The sequence below is a fragment of the Numenius arquata genome, chromosome 3 (genome assembly GCF_964106895.1).
Source record: "Numenius arquata chromosome 3, bNumArq3.hap1.1, whole genome shotgun sequence".
Classification (NCBI taxonomy): Eukaryota; Metazoa; Chordata; class Aves; order Charadriiformes; family Scolopacidae; genus Numenius; species Numenius arquata.
In genome coordinates, this window is record NC_133578.1 from 47,562,091 (window position 1) to 47,578,186 (window position 16,096).

The window sequence follows — 16,096 nt, forward strand, 5'->3', positions numbered from 1 at the left end:
GGGAGAGCCCTGTGTGACGGCATGGAGGCAACGACAAGAATGAAACACTCCATGTGGTTAACATGATTGCTGAGGTGTTACTGAAAACCAGTTAATGGAGACAAAAATGAAAAAGGTGCTACCGGGCATTTTGATTAAATACATTTCATAGATTCGTAGATTCATAGATTCATAGATTGGTCCAGGCTGGAAGGGACCTCCAAAGGTCATCTAGTCCGACCTTCCCACAGTCAGCAGGGACACCCCCAACTAGACCAGGTTGCCCAGGGCCTCGTCGAGCTTCACCTTGAATATCTCAAGGGAAGGGGCCTCAACCACCTCCCGGGGCAACCTGTTCCAGTGTTCCACCACCCTCACGGTAAAGAATTTTTTCCTAATATCCAATCTAAATCTCCCCTTCTCCAACTTAAAACCATTGCCCCTCGTCCTGTCGCTGCAGGCCTTTGTAAACAGACCCTCCCCAGCCTTCCTGTAGGCCCCCCTCAGGTACTGGAAGGCCGCTATGAGGTCTCCCCGGAGTCTCCTCTTCTCCAAGCTGAACAACCCCAGCTCCCTCAGCCTGTCCTCATAGGAGATGTGCTCCAACCCCCTGATCATTTTGGTGGCCCTCCTCTGGACCCTCTCTATCAGGTCCATGTCCTTTCTATATTGAGGGCTCCAGACCTGCACACAGTACTCCAGGTGAGGTCTCACCAGAGCAGAGTAAAGTGGCAGAATCACCTCTCTGGATCTGCTGGCAACACTTCTTTTGATGCAGCCCAGGATGTGATTGGCCTTTTGGGCCTTCCAGAAGTCTGGGTTTGGTTCATCTGTTTTAAATTTAGTTAAAAGCACAGAGCAAGTGCAACGGGAGGAATGAACAGCTTAGCTACCCACCCAGGCTTGGTAGCGAACTCTACCCAATGAAATCCCCTTTGTGTGCTTAACATTAGGTACATGGTTAAATGCTGTGCTAGAAATAGGGTACATTGCTGATCAATTTCCAAAATGAAGCCCTCTAGCCTTAATTTTTCTGCTGTTCTTTCACACCTGCTCCACACTTTGTTTCACAGTTCAAGAGCTGTTTGGGAAAAAAACATGGAATATATTCTGGTACTTTTTTCCCTCCAGTAGCTGTTCTCTTCCAAATAAATGCCAGGATATAAAAAGTGGTACTGAAAGAAGTATAAATATTTTGGGATGAGAATGAAACAAAGATGTGGTAAAACTATTAGGCTGAAACAATAAACCATACTGAAAGTAAAAAATTCTGGTGGTAAATATGATCTTCCCTATAGGAACTATTCAGCAATAAAATCTTTTACACAAAAGGAATACTGAATCCGTGAGATGAGAATATTTACATATTTCAAGGAAGCAGTGTTAACCCACTCCTAGAGGCAGATCAACTGTGTTTCACCATTTTACCCAGAAATAGTCTGACCGTTTAGACAGACAGAAAAAACAGAAAAGATGGCACCACCCAAGAAGGAAAACATACATCATTCATGTGGAGACAAACACTCAATTTTGTGTGTTGAGAAGCTTTTATTGGAACATCACAATACTTTGGATTAGTTACACTACGGCTCTAAAATATCAAATTATAGAGTAGTCGTTTTCCCAATAAAAGGAAATAAGAAAATAAAGAAGCACAGTGCATGAGGCTTTAGTCACGGAACTAAGCCGAATTTTAAGAGCCAGTCCCAGTCCGGTGCAGAGAGGGAATTTCTTCACACTCTTTCATAGACTCTAGTGCAGACAATTCCTTTCATGGCACATTCCTAAGGCACAAAGGAAAAGATTAATATAAACCTTTTGCTGACAGCAGGTGTGTCTGCTGCAGTAACCTCTGAAGTCAGTGAAAATCTGGTTGCCGTGTTTTACATCTTTACATATTTACATAACTTTCAGAGCAAACAGCAAAGCTATTTTTATATTTCAAGCGGAGTGGTTTCTCTTTTAACATTGTCAGACAATGTAGTGGAATATAATGACAAATAGATTGCAAAATTAGGATCATCTTCCAGAAAAATGTTTACCTCCTTGGTATTATTGCTGGCTTGAGAGAAGTGTGAGTCTCCCCTGGTTTATTGTACCACGGCCCATGGACGCTTTCAAGGTTACAAGGGTTTTTTTTGTGGAAGCAGAAGTAGCCTGGGTCGTTCAGAGGTCAGGCTTCTGGCCTAAAAAACTTTGCACTTATGAGTCACAAAATATTTCTCCTGACCCTCTCACCCCCGTTGCCTTCAGTGGCTCCTGGTGACTCACAGCCACAGGACGTGTGCGACGGACGTGATGGGACGCTAAAAAAGACCTCATTGGTCTGCATGATGGTGACGAGGCCTCCTCACCAGACCTGCCTGAGGCAAGGGGCAGAGATGGCAGGACGCCGATGGGAGAGGGACCCTACCTCTCTGCTTTTCGAAGACGGTTTAATAATTAGAAAACCTTTACACTGAAATGCAACCACAAGGAGATGCGAAAGCAAATCCCCTTTTCAAACGTACGAGACCTTGAAAGAAAATGCAGCCAGAACAAGCCAGCACGTACAGGTGTAATACTGCTGATTTCAAACATGTCACCAGACTTAGTCTGGCTCCACTCTTTAAAAACTTTAATGAACAAAGTACTTTCCTTCATTCAAAAATGTAATCTTCAATTTTAGCAGTAACTCTTACAACTAGGGTCCCAAAAAAATGCTATCACACTGGCTTGGCCAACCCATGGCTTTCACATGGCTGCTAGAGAAAGGAAGGTTAAAGTGGGGACGAGGGACAAGCCACCGTTTCCTCGCCCTCAGGAAAGATGCGGTTATCTCACCGCGGCAGGCATTTTGGAGGAGCAGTCAGGACCTGCCGGTCCCTGCTGCCGGTCACCACGTAGGCAGGAGTTGGGCACAGAGGTGTTGGCTTTCATGCAGTAAACCTCAAGCACTTAGCATGCTCCCACAGAAAAAATTAACAGAATTCTGTGAATTGATGGGCTTTAGTGGAAATAGATGTGTGAAAAGGTGTAAAATCAGTTTTCTAAGGTGGACGGGCTTTATTCCAAAGACAGGAAAAAGGGAAGAGCCAGCAGTACCCAACTTGCAAATTTTTATTTGTGTTCCACAGGTTTCTGCTATTTGAAACCCTGACTTCTTTAAGAATAATAATCTTGAGGGTAGTAAGTATGCTGTCAATTTATGGCAGCCCTGCCAATATAGGCACTTTAAAGACAATTTACTGTATGGAACAATATTAATTTCCTTCCAGCTTGTTTCCTAAACTCGATTCCCTTTTTCTCCCTCTTAATTTATCTCATGAGCCAGAGAGAAAGACGAAATTGACAGCCCATTTAGACAGAAGCAAATTGAAGGCTGCATCCTTCCGACCTTTATCAGTGTACAAGGAGTGGGAACTTACCACCACCATTTTCCCATCAACGAGCCTTCTCTTTATTGTGGTGTCTTTGCCATTCCACTTCTGCACTTGCACCAACGCTCCTTTCTCCAAGGTTACAACGCTCTGCAAAGGCCAAGGGAAGTGTTTCAAACCGCAGCCTGAGCTTTGCAGGTTAGAGTTGGAATTCACTCTGCATTCAGCAATATCCACATTCTTGGCTAATGACATGCTTAGTAACATTAATTTCAGCACCATACTATTTCTTCTTTCAATGCTTTCTTTGAATAGTTTGGAAAACTCATAGTGCACTAAGGGAGAAGGGAAAACTCCTTCTGGTGCTGTTCTAGGAAGTCAAGACCACCCAGAGATCATCAGACCCCTTACCTTGACTTTCCGGTCGTCTGCTGTTGTTTCATCAAACTGCTGGCCCAGTTTGAAAGAGATGATTGTGTTTTTGAAGGTGCTTTCAGTTCTGATGGTTACTATGTCTCCTTTCATACTGATGATCACATTAGGCTTTGCCAGGCCACCTAGTTTGCGGGTAGCTAAACCCACTCCTAGAAATCAGAAACAAAACTATCATCATTCTAGCAAGCAAGAAACGTGGTATCCTTTAATAAATTGTCAGTGGATTAATCAGGAACAGTTTCTTCTTGAATACTCTAGTGCCTGATGCAGATGAGATGCTAATTCTTCAAATGTGGAATTGCTGCGTTCAGAGGGTGAGGCAGCCCCTGTTGATGGAGTGCACCTTCAGCAAGAAATAAAGACACACATAAGCATACACTTGTGCACATTTAGCTGAGAAGAAACATAGCTAGTTACAAATCTGCATGAATTTGTGTAGAGATAGAATGGGTAGAAAAATTCAGAAGAAAGGTCTATTTCTCATAAAAGCTTGCAAAAATCCTTTTAAAAAAAAATTCTTGACAAATATGAGAATCTGCACTTTTGTTAAGCAGCTGCATGGAAGAAACTGGACACTGAACTGCCAGTTCTTAGCTGTTCATGAAAACACACTGGAGACTGGGCAATTCCCAGGTTGCTACTAACATCCCTTAAGGATCCTTACATCTACACCTCAGTGAAAAGTACAAGTATGAAATATAAAAAATGTTGAAGCACAAGAGCGAAGAGCTGCAGAGAGCTCCGGGGAAAATTACGTGTGAAAAGCCTTTTGTATTGCCTAATGCTATTCTGTCCAGTTCACTGTCTACAAGTTGTGAGGTCTGAGGCAAGTTAGAATGAAGGCCACTGATGATGTATCACTGTTTCATAAAAGCAGAAAGGGGATAGCTGTAGTTATTGCCTTTGTTATTGCTATGCTATTCTCAGATGAAAAGGTACGTATAAAAGGGTATAAAGTTATCTGTAAAGTATAACACTGTTCGTGGTAATTATTCTATTCTGAAAAATTCAGTTCAGATCTTCAGAAAAATATCTGTAGCTGAACTTTCATCTCACATTTACTCTGGTTAATTAATGAACTGCAATTCTTTTTTTATTCAGTTGAATATTTCAAATAAATGGAATCAGTGTCTCAGTGAATCATTTATATAGAAAAAGCAATGCTGTAGCTGACTGTCTGTGCACTTGCTATATAGGAATGAAATCAGCATTAAAATGAAAAACAATGCTTAATTTGTTGCATTCCTAGCATTCTTCAGTAACAGACAGATTCATTCATAGGATTTAGACCTCTGAAACCAAAGTGTCATGAGACATCAGCTCCATTATATATTGTAAATTATCACAAGTCATGAGTTTAATGGTGCAGTCAAGAGAAACATGAAAAATGCTGCATCTTCATAGAGTCTTCTCATTACAGAAATAATAAGATCAGGTCAGTTCAGTTCGACAGAAGTAAATTTATTATAGTAATTCAGCACCTACCTTTCTGATTTTCATTTTAGATGCTAAAGGAAAGAAAATAAATTATGCTAGAAAAGTAATTAAAGTGCTTTTGTGGCCAGGAAGAAGGCACCATCCATGAGCAAAACATAAGAAGAAGAGACATTTCCAGACAGGAGAAGTTATTAATAAAAAAGAAAGAACATTTCTCACCCAATTCTTTCATATAGTCATCAAAATTTTCACTAGAGATGAGTTTCCAGGTTCCCACAAATCGGTTACACATCCTATAGGTTTTGTGAGGCAGTGGTCCTGCAGAGAGAGGCAATTGCCACAGCACCTCTTGGCGGGAGTCAGAGAGATTGTGTGCCCAACTCAGATCTCACTGGCCTCCTTTTAAAGATGCCCAGTCCCTGTAGCAGTCGGGACGGGCCAATAGGAGAGGCAGTGCCAGGGCAAGACAATGTGCACCTTGTCCAAGGCAGCCCTGTCAGTACCAAGGCTCCGGGTGACGCCTGCCTCGGCTTCCTCCACTGAGTAGATCAGGACACTGAGGGGTACAAGGGACGGGGACCTGAGGTTGCCACTGCATCTGCAGAGCCATCAGGAGACACTGTGGTGGGGTCTCAGCAACACTGAGTCACCAAGCACAAGAGCGCTGCATCCATGTGAAACCCAGCTCAGATTCTTCTGCTATCACCATACAGAGTAGATTAGAATGGAGTAAGATAGGCTAGGCTAGGCTAGGCTAGACTATTTTATCTGGAAGGGGCCTACAACAATCATCTAGTCAACTGCCTGACCAATTCAGCGCTGACCAAAAGTTAAAGCATGTCATTGTCCAACTGCCTCTTAAACACTAATGGGCTTGGGGCATCGACCACCACTCTAGGAAGCCTGTTCCTGTGTTTGACCACCCTCTAGGTAAAGAAATGCTTCCTAATGTCCAGTCTAAACCTCTCCTGGTGCAGCTTTGAACCTTTCCCATGTGTCCTGTCACTGGATACAAGGGAGAAGGGATCAGCACCTCCCTCTACGTTTCCCCTCCTCAGGAAGCTGGAGAGAGCATTACCACTATTGACTATCACCTGTGTGTTAGTCAGGTAAATCAAAGCCATGTGGATTTTGGGGAGGAGCTGTCAAGAAGCTGCTCTACATAGTTATTTTATTAACTTTCATGATGCGTCCTGGAAAGAGTCTGTGTGTTTCATCGTTTAAAGGCAGAACTGAATTATACTGTTCTGTTTTCTCCTTTTGCATCAGAGCAATGATGCCAAACTGGGGGTTCTACCCTGCACATACTCCAGGCAGCATCAAAAAGAGAAGCAGCAGCCAAACTTTGCTGCCTCCCCTTCTTCCACAGCAGGGCACGTTCAGAAGATCGGTGCGCCAGTGGAGATCAGTTCTAGTGCCTGGCAGGTGGATGGCATGAGCAGAGGCTGAGTCGTTAAAGGACTTATTCTCAGTTCAAAGTTACTTGGTGAGAGGTGAGCAGTTTTACTGGGTTGGGAGGAGGGCATATACTGCTCTCTTCTTGCCTTTCTGTACCTGGATAGTTTGTCTGTCACAGAATCATAGAATCATATGATTCGTATCAGCATATAGAGTTAAGGGCAGATTTAAGCCAGCACAGTCATAGAAGGTGTTGCTTTCAAATGTGTCCTACTATTGTCAGGTTTCTTCAAGTTTCCTTGCTCCCATGAAGAGACGCCACAACCTTCTTGGGTCCCCATCTCCCTTGTACTGGGGAGTCCAGAACTGGAGCCAGCATTCCAGGTGTGGCTTCGTCAGCACTGAGCAGAGCAACTATTGTCTTGTGGTAAGTAAAAACCAGACACAAAGAGCAAACCCATAAACCATATGTATATTTGACAAGCAGGAATTTAAAACATTGTAGTTCAAGACACCTCAAACTATCTGAAACTCTTTAGTGTAAGGCCACATCAACTGTAATTCTGTCCTTCCCCTTCCTGAACCATCTTCCTGGAGAAAACTATTACTTGTTACACGAGAGGATTAGATGGCTTCTTTCTTACTTGTGTGAATGTTACACACATGTTTGGGTTTTTTGCATGATTACACTTTCTGGGTTATGGCCACTGACAGGGACTTCTCAGATCTACATTGTAAATATGGAGGGACACTGGGATTATAGGTTGTGGGACCAAATATCTTGTGTTTAGGTAGATAGCTGGTGCTGGGGCAAGGAGGGTGGAGTTTGGGTCTTGCCTTGAAAGCTGTCATAGGCAAGAAAGGGAACCTGCTTAGACAGGAAAAAGATACAGCCTGAGCAGTGAAATTATTGCACTCCTTCGATTATACTGTGGTTGTGGGGAAATAAACAGGTCTTAAGTCACAATTTTAAGTTGTTGATGAAAAATGTTTTTATCCCATCAGTCATAACATCGACAAGGGAAAGTTGAGAAGAATTTCCCGTTACTGCTCAGGTCTAACTACAGTGCAGTGCAGGGAGTGAAAGCCTAGAGTGAACGAAAATGAAAACTAAGTAAAGAAGAACTCTTTCTCTGCCACAGTAGGAAGCAGATGCTGTATCTGTAATACATAAATAACTGTCAGTCTTTGAAGGTGTTGTTCACTCAGAGCTCTTCCAAAGCAGAGATGCATTACATCACATTTTGTGTAAAGAATAGCTAGCTCTTTTATCCAATCTCTGGAAATGAGAAAGCTCCTCCTAAATGAAGCTACCTATTATTTCTCAAGGAATAATAGAAAAATATTCTACCGTTGTTCCTCAGGCATTCTTTGTTCTTTCATTTAATTGTCTTATCCACATAAAGGCACTTCAACAAGACAAGGCTAGTGCCTTTGGGAAATAAAAGATGATTGGGATGTTGTAAAATCAGGCCCAAAGAAATTCAAGAGCAAATTAGTCAGAATAGAACAGCTATACTGCAGTACCAGTTGCCTTAAGAACAAAAGTGACAGAGAATTATTTATACAGACAAAACCCCAGTCTTAAGCAGTCTCAAACAATGTTGACATTGCTACCATCTATCTCTTTGTCACTAAGAAAAATCAGCACTTTCATTTAAAGGACTTACAGTCCAGAAAGAAGAAGAGCAGGGAATTCTGTCTCAGTAGAAACACCATCTGTGGAAACCAATCTTTTCCTTAAGTTTGAAGGGAAAAAAAAGTGTCAAAGATTGTGACTACTTGTGATAAGAGGGGGTTTTGATTCCCCTTTTTTTTTGCTTATGGTTGTAGTAAAAGAGGATTTGAAACCAATACACTTGGAGATTGTGAAGCAGCACTGGAGATGAAGATAAAAAAATGATAAAAATAGTGAGATAGAAATGTGAAGAGACTATTTAAAGAAGTACAGAAAGTACATTTATGTCAATTATTTAAAGGAAATAAGATCTGAGAAAATTCAGTACCAAAAAAAAAAGTCTAAATTAAGATCCTAGGAGAGTAATGAAGAAAACAGAAATAAAAGCGGAGAACAGAGGCCAAATGTCTGCCTTGCTGTGAGGACACCAAGGATGTTTTAACACTGACTCTATGGAGCTGAGGGATCCAACCACGAGACTAGCAGTCTGCCTCTTCCCAGTAGCTACACTGGAGGGTTCAAATAGCCTCTTGTCTCCTTAGCTGGGGCATCCCACAAGACCAGACCAAGACTGCTGGGGCCAAGGGAATGGGTGGCAGCTTGGGGCAGACTGGAGAGCTGGGTGCACACCAGGCTTGACTGGCCAGGGCACAGAAGTACTCCAAGTTTGTTCCAGTGGAAGCAAGGAGTTAAAAGAAAAACAGAAAAATAACAGGAAGGTCAAAGCTCAGAATAAGCCTTACTTCATCTTTCTCCTGAGCTGAGAAAAATCTGTGGGTGTGAGTCCCCTTCGCCTCTTGATCTCCAAGAAACCTGTGAAGGAGCAGTGAGCAAATATGCTAATGGGCAAAGTTCTCCTCCTCTCAGCATTCAAGGGTGCTTGCTGCAATAAGCATATCACCCATGGGCTTTGTAGGGGTTTGGTGAGGTCCTCCTTTTTCAGAGCGAAATGCTACAGGATGGTTTCTGATTACTGGGGAATAGCTCAGCACTACAGAAAGGAGAGGGGACCTGTTCTGCTCTGCAGAAAAGGACAAGACACTGATCCACCCTTACCCCTCAGAAATGTGTGTTGTCACCTCCATGCAGGTCTGAGAGCATGCACCTTTGTTTGCCAGAGAGGAATTATCTCCATTTATTCAAGAGGTCACTAGGCTGCTGCCTTTTTCAGAGAATAAATTTTGGCCCACTTCAGAGAATAGATTTCAGACACGTTCATATTCTAAGAAAAGCATCACTAACACTTCATTATGGTGCTGGCCTTGTTAAAGTTCATAGACAGAATGTCACTTTATTGAAATTTCCACAAGTTGAAGTTTTAAGTGGCTTGATTCATTCAGAAAGTCTGAATTCATTCACCAGGTACTAAAATAAATGGTGATGCTTTCAGAAGGGATTACCTGCCTCTGAAAAATCAGGCTGTGAATGTTACAATCGTAACTGCAGGCTTTATTCAGAATGTAAGATTTCTGGAAAATAAAGGCTGCTATATGAATACTATATGAATATTTGAATATTGGAAATTTGACCTCTGAAATACAGTATTTCCATACCTGCAGACAATGGGATATATTTAACTACAGGCTGATCTTCAATGTCTATATATAGCTTATTTACACCAATGTTGCTCCCTCTTATGATCATCTCTCTCATGTAGGTTTGCTGCCACTAAACTGTAGTTTTATCCTGGCTTTTTAAATAATTTTGGTTCTTGTTAAGTACTAAGGAGATTTAGTATTGTATATATGGGGTACTCTGTAACATACTTCCTTCCCCTATGCAACTGCTGCTCTTTAAGCTCTTGAGATTTCATAACCCATGAAGGTAAAAGCAGGGGAGCTATTTTTTCATGGCTTTTAAAACATTTTCTGCAGAATTTACTGATAGTCTGCTCTTAAATGACTCCTTAGCTCATTCAGAGTGTAGAAGTCTTTCTTTTTCTTTTCCCCTCCCCAGTTGTATTAATAGTGCAGAAACTTGGGAACGGTCTGAGTCATGCAGAGAAAAGTTCAAGTGTATGAGGTCTCTGCTGCTGGCAGTAGGGACTCAGCACCATCACCTCTGACAGCTGACCTCAGGAATGTCAAGAATATGTGGAATTTGGTTCACATTTGGATCCTGATTGCAAATCTGGAGATGTGATAATTTCCCCATTTTTTGGTTACTGCACGCAGTTTTAGACTCTTTTCCCTAGACTTCTTGGGGTTTTTGTCCTCAGTTTGAGTCATCCTGAGTGTAGACATGAGGGCTTCTGTGGAGACAAAGCTTTGAAACAGGAGGCCAGACTTAAGGACAGGAGCCAACAGCAGCTTGGGAATAAGAAGAGTTGAAAAGCATGGTGTCCACAGGGCTTTGCATCTGGGGATGCTCGTGTTCCCAAGACTGATCTAACCTAATGAGCTAGTAGAAAATGCATATCGGAAGTAAAGGAGGTTGTACGACTAGCAAACTTTTACAGGCTTTTAATACTTAAAAAGTACTGACGGTGCTTTTAAAGTTATGATTCTTAATTCAAGGCTTTTTGTCTAATTTAGGACAAAAGGAGATGTTAAGGAAAGGGACGTTAAGAAAATAACCACAGCAGAGAGCTACAGCGCTATAATTTCAGACTTCAGGTGGAAGAGGACAAGATGAAAATGATCCCTGGGTTTAAGATTGTCGGCATTTGTGCCAGGAGGAGGTGCCCGGTTCCTGATCATCTCCAGCCCTCTTTCTGAGGTGAGATGGGTCACAGTCACTGAGTGGTACTTGCTCTCACCTCTCTTGGCAAGAGGTACTTGCTCTCATATGATGCTTTCCCACACAGCACTCCTTCCCACATTGCACCCCCCTCAAATCCCTTTCTGACAAAATCCAGCACAAGCATGGGTTGTAGAAAGCTGAACATTTTATTGAATAGCCACAACAAATTAGACTAGCTGCATGTAACTGTTTTGGGATATATCTGTAAGAAGTACAGTTCTCTTTAAAACTGATTTGTGGAGTTTTTCTCATTGGGTTAAGTTGTTTTTCTCCAGCTTTAAGCATTAGTCCTGTGTGAAGATGGTATCTTCATGCTTTTTCATAAACTCTTTTGCAGGTAACATTATTCATGGCACATTCCTAGAAAGAAAGGCAAATTTAATCAGCTTTTAACTCTCACCAAATGTTTGTTAGTCAGAAAGTAGAGAATTACTTATCCAGTAGAAGCCAGTGTAAGAAAGAAATTGCATTGTTCCCCTCTAAAACCAGTTGCCAAAACAGTGAAATTCAGCTTTGAGAACTTCAGAAACAGAAGTCTGAAATACAAGCACAGGACTGAAAGAACATCAAAGGACCGCTCCAGCAACCTAATCTAATCTCTTATTAAAAACTCTAAAGAAGGCTCCTAGGACTTCAGTGGAGGGTGATTGGATTCTGGAGCTGGCCATTAGTCTTTTTCCTTTCACCTTTTGCCGCTGTGGCTTGTCTTCTCCACGCACACGTGCGCAACACGCACCCACACAGAACCCTATGCAGCTTTCATGCTTGCAGCTGCCGGTATCAGCCTCTGTGTGTTAGGCTCTGTCCTCATCTATTTTTCTGTTAGATCAGACTCTGTTGCGTTCAGCCTCTCTTTCCAGAACTCTTCAGGAATTTCGTCTATGTGTATCATTTTGTAGCGTGTAGGAATCTCAGCTGCCTTTTATGAACACGGTTTTAGTCCCCTCCCAGACTCTTCAAAGTGTCTTTCCTAAAAGTGGAGAGCGGTGCTGGGAAGCCCCAAACTGCAGGTGGGCCTCACTGGCACCAAGTCAAGCACAATACTCTCTGACCAGACACCACCAGCCAACAGAGCTCGGACAGAGTTTTCTTTTTTTTTGCTATAACATCATATTATTGACACAGTTGTTTGTGATCCATAGTATGGTTCCCACAGATGGCTGTTGAGCCCCTACTGGAAATGAAGAGTATTTTACACTGGCACAGAGCAGAGTCACTTAACATGGACTTTGCTAATGCTTCATCTATACTGTCCAGGACTTACATATTCTGATATGTAAAAATTTCCCTCATGGAGATGTTGGGTTTTTCTCCTTACTCTTTCCTAACCATGTCTTGCTATGAATGGAGAACAGGCACCTCCATACCATTCCGTAAGTTTAGCAGTGTTGCAGTTTAATACAGACTCCAGACTCATTCAGAGAAACTTCTCACCAAGTGCACAGAGCCCTTTCAGATGCTTTCACTCTCTGTGTTTGCATTCAATATACTACATCTGCCAAACATGAATTCTGCACAATGAATTCAGCAATTAAGTAGAAAAAAATGGAACTTACCACCACCAGGTTCCCATCCACCACTTTTCTCTTTATGATAGTCTCTTTTCCGTCCCATTTCTGCACCTGGTTCAGTATGCCGTTGTCTAGGGTTATGACGTTCTGCCAAAGGGAAAAAAAAAAAAGCAAAGTGTGGCTGTTTCATCAGGGTGCTCTGGGCTGAAGAGAAGACTGACTCCATGTCCCAACAGCACTGAAGGACAAACCAGCCATAGCACTCTTACCTTTGAAGGCAGCATTTCTGCACTTCTTGATGTCAATGTCACAACTCTATCCTCCTGCTCACACATCCCTTTTGAGAGCTATATTTGGAAAGTGCTGGTTTTGGACTCACCTTTGTTTTTCTGTCATCTGCTGTGGTCTCGTCAAACTCTTCACCCAGCTTGAAAGACACCTCTGTGTTTTTGAAGGTGCTTTCTGTTTTGATGGTTATCACATCACCGTTGATGCTGATAGTTACACTGGGCTTGGCCACACCAGCCATTTTCCTGGTAGCAAATCCCACACCTGTAAAAAAGACAGGCACTATGGCATTTTTATCTTTACTCAATGTTTTTCTCTTATTTGTTGGGAAAGAAAAAGAATTCAGTGCTGATTTCCCTATTACTTTCTGATTTTTTTTATTAATTCCATGTTTCAGAGGCTTCTTTGTAATATCTCACCAGCTTGGTATGGTTATAGACGAAGCTGGGTGGGATTATGTAAGGAAATTCTCTGTTCTGTCATTGCCAGAATAGTAAAAGCAATATTTTGAAGACCTAGACAAGACTTTAATGCCAGATATTTGCACATACACTTGTCCAAAATAACTGGGGTCGTTTGTACACTAACTTGTATGCTAACTGTATCTAAAAATAAATAAGCAGAAATATATGACAGTTTCTAAGCCACAAAACCAAATAAACAACCAAGAAAAAAAAAAAAACCCAACAAGCACTTTTTATATTTAATCAGTGGCTAGGCTGAATAAAAGGAAATGATTAAGAAATATCTGGCAATGGTTATGTCCTGAGTAAAATCTGGGGTAAAGATTAAGAGTGCAAGAGTCTCTCTGAAAGCTGTCTGAATGCTGCATGAGTCTCAGTGAGTATTTTACACCTACTCTCCAAATAAACCCCAGCTTTTTTATCATGTACCCATCCAACCCCTGCAAGTTACCCCACGCTGTCCCCACACTAAAGGGATGTGGAAACCTCTGCAAGCCCCGTTTTATTTCTAAGCAAGAAGTCTACACCTTTAGAGAAGAGTGTTATCCCTCAAACCTTTTGCAAGTATTTGCATGAATCCACGCAATCTTCTTTGTTAATATTCACTGGAGGCAGCTGCAGACTTTCATTCACTATAATAGCCATGACAATTAATTGGTCTCCTAGTCCAGTAGCAACACAAAGAAGTTTAGGTGTGTTGCAGACACAATGCTTGCTGGATTCTAGCATTACAGTACTTTGTATGTCCAAGGACAAAAGCTAATAGACACAAAATATTGCAGTGATGTGTTTTACTTCCATTTATAACAGTACTAAGTAGACACGCATAGACTTGGCTTACCTGAAACTATTTCTCCCAATTAAAGTTTTTCTATATTATAGGAATTTGACACAACTAATCCAAACAGCCCAGTTCTCCAGTTTAAGAGCATCTGATCAAAATGGACTAAAACCCCCTTGTTAAACAGCATACCCAGAAAAAAAAAAAAGCAGCAAGTAAGGAATAAAGTTCAAAATCAACATCCCTTCCCTGTCCCAGATACAACAACTCCAAACAACAATTCTCACCCAGCTCTTTCATATAGTCCTCAAAGTTTTCACTAGAAAGGAGCTTCCAGGTGCCCACAAACTGGTCACACATTTTGTCAGGCTAGAGAGAAGTCTTCCACAGGATCAAGCAGAAAAAAAGCAGAAATGCAGGACAGGAGGATAGTATGAGGTCCAGGAGATCAGGAGTTATCTTTAAAAAGGAGCCTTGGCCACATGATGCTCTAGGATGACCAATGAAGAGGGAGTCCCAGTGCCCAGTGTTTTCCTTCCTTCCCTACCCCTCCTTTGCCAGTAGGTCATAGTGTAATTATTCATATGCCCTGACTAGCACAAAGATCACTGTCTTGTTTTTATTTAATTATTTTTTCATTTAAGAACACTCCATCTTAAAGGCAAATAATTAAATCATACTGACTTTCAGAAGAAAAAGATGGGCTCTACCCGCAGAGGGTTATGTTCTCTCCCATACTATTTTCTTTCATTTCAGTCCACCTTATTAACTGGACACAGCTAAATTCCTAGACTGTAAGATCTGAAAGGCTCGTTGGGATAATTTAGTTTGCTTTCTGCACCCCTGCAGTCAGAGATTTTCTCCAGAGAGAATACTGGTGGCTGTAGAAGTGTAAGGCAATAAAATTGCTTCTTTGATTGGGATCTCCTTATCATTGCCCCACCTGAATCAATTGACCAATAGGTCTGTATTCTGCTTTTGTGGGATGGATATAGGGCTCTGTGAAAAGTAAAGTAACAAAACATATTATTTCTCCCTTTTGCTTCCGTGTTTTCTGAGGACCTATGTCCCGTTGACTAGCACTAGGACTAGTTATGGCATAAAACTAGGCTCTGGTATCGACCCACCAAAGGTCCTTGAACACTTTGTTTTCTGCTCATGCTGTTCAGGTAGTAATCTGTTTGAGTCAAGGTGTGTACATGTCTAACATAATGAAGACCACCTTGACTCATCCCCTAGGGCCTGATCACAAAAAAACGTATCAGAAAGCAGGCAAGCAATTTGTTAGACTTTCCTTTTGGCTGGAACATGCTATTCCAACAACAAAAAGCAGCTAACAAGTGCAGACTCCAGACCCTGCAATTATCTTTAGATGGATTTCTTGGAAATACTCTGCTGGCTGTTAGGCATCAAATATGCTGGTCCACATATTTTCATACTAGTTGACATTGTAAGTTACAGTGTTGTAGAAAAAAATATTTATATAAGATTGTAAGACCATAGGGAAACTTGGAAGGGAAGGGAGGTCAGGAGGTCTCCAGTGCAGCCTCCCACTCAGGCAGGGCCACCTCTGAGCTCAGACCAGGCTGCTCAGGGCTGTGCCCTGTTGGGGCTTGGAAACTTCCAAGGAAGGATGGAGCCAGCACAACGTCCCTGGGCAATCCACACCCTGCCCAGCGGTCTCTCTGGGGTAAAGGATCTCCTCATCTCCTGTCTGAACCTCTCTTCTTTCATCTTTTACCCATAGTCTCTTGCCTTCTGCCATTCACTGCTGTGAAAAGCCCCCATAGGTGTTGGGGGCTGCTGTAAGCTCTCCCAAAGCCATCCCTCAACCAGGATGAACTGCAGTCTCACAGCTCCTCCTCACAGGGCAAGTGCTCCAGCCTCCTGACCATCCTGGGAGCCCTCTGCTGAACTCACTCCAAAACTGGATGCAGTACTCTGGATAATGAGTGGTGAGGAAAGGGGAATAATCACATCCATTGACATACTGGCTGTGCTCTTGTTCATACAACCCAGGATGT

General features: G+C 42.2%; 2 protein-coding genes across 3 annotated transcripts; both read right to left on the bottom strand.

The window, feature by feature from the left end:
• Positions 1 to 1,712: 1,712 nt before the first annotated feature.
• On the bottom strand, positions 1,713 to 5,502 carry LOC141462771 (myelin P2 protein). 2 transcript variants are annotated; one of them, XM_074144774.1, is made up of 4 exons: positions 5,430 to 5,502; positions 3,750 to 3,922; positions 3,387 to 3,488; positions 1,713 to 1,763 (listed from the first exon to the last, which is right to left on the bottom strand). In XM_074144774.1, exons 1-4 carry the CDS (start codon positions 5,500 to 5,502, stop codon positions 1,713 to 1,715), a joined length of 399 nt encoding a protein of 132 aa, XP_074000875.1. The 2 variants fall into 2 exon arrangements, with proteins under 2 accessions (XP_074000875.1, XP_074000876.1); XM_074144775.1 differs by lacking the exons at positions 1,713 to 1,763; positions 3,750 to 3,922 and having other exon boundaries at positions 3,403 to 3,488.
• A 5,651-nt stretch (positions 5,503 to 11,153) lies between these two features.
• Positions 11,154 to 14,507, bottom strand: LOC141462761 (fatty acid-binding protein, adipocyte). Its single transcript, XM_074144751.1, has 4 exons — positions 14,360 to 14,507; positions 12,919 to 13,091; positions 12,585 to 12,686; positions 11,154 to 11,388 (listed from the first exon to the last, which is right to left on the bottom strand). Exons 1-4 carry the CDS (start codon positions 14,430 to 14,432, stop codon positions 11,338 to 11,340), a joined length of 399 nt encoding a protein of 132 aa, XP_074000852.1. The 5' UTR covers positions 14,433 to 14,507; the 3' UTR covers positions 11,154 to 11,337.
• Between the last annotated feature and the right edge of the window lie 1,589 nt (positions 14,508 to 16,096).

What these genes read in the sequence shown, in the direction of transcription:
- LOC141462771 (XM_074144774.1), bottom strand. Translation starts at nt 5,502, where the DNA reads ATGTGTAACCGATTTGTGGGAACCTGGAAACTCATCTCTAGTGAAAAT. An exon ending in TGACTATATGAAAGAATTGG is followed by an intron (nt 3,923 to 5,429) that starts GTGAGAAATGTT and finishes TCTGATTTCTAG; the next exon opens with GAGTGGGTTTAGCTACCCGC. An exon ending in CAGACGACCGGAAAGTCAAG is followed by an intron (nt 3,489 to 3,749) that starts GTAAGGGGTCTG and finishes TGGCCTTTGCAG; the next exon opens with AGCGTTGTAACCTTGGAGAA.
- LOC141462761 (XM_074144751.1), bottom strand. Translation starts at nt 14,432, where the DNA reads ATGTGTGACCAGTTTGTGGGCACCTGGAAGCTCCTTTCTAGTGAAAAC. An exon ending in CAGATGACAGAAAAACAAAG is followed by an intron (nt 12,687 to 12,918) that starts GTGAGTCCAAAA and finishes TCCCTTTGGCAG; the next exon opens with AACGTCATAACCCTAGACAA. An exon ending in TGGATGGGAACCTGGTGGTG is followed by an intron (nt 11,389 to 12,584) that starts GTAAGTTCCATT and finishes CTTTCTTTCTAG; the next exon opens with GAATGTGCCATGAATAATGT.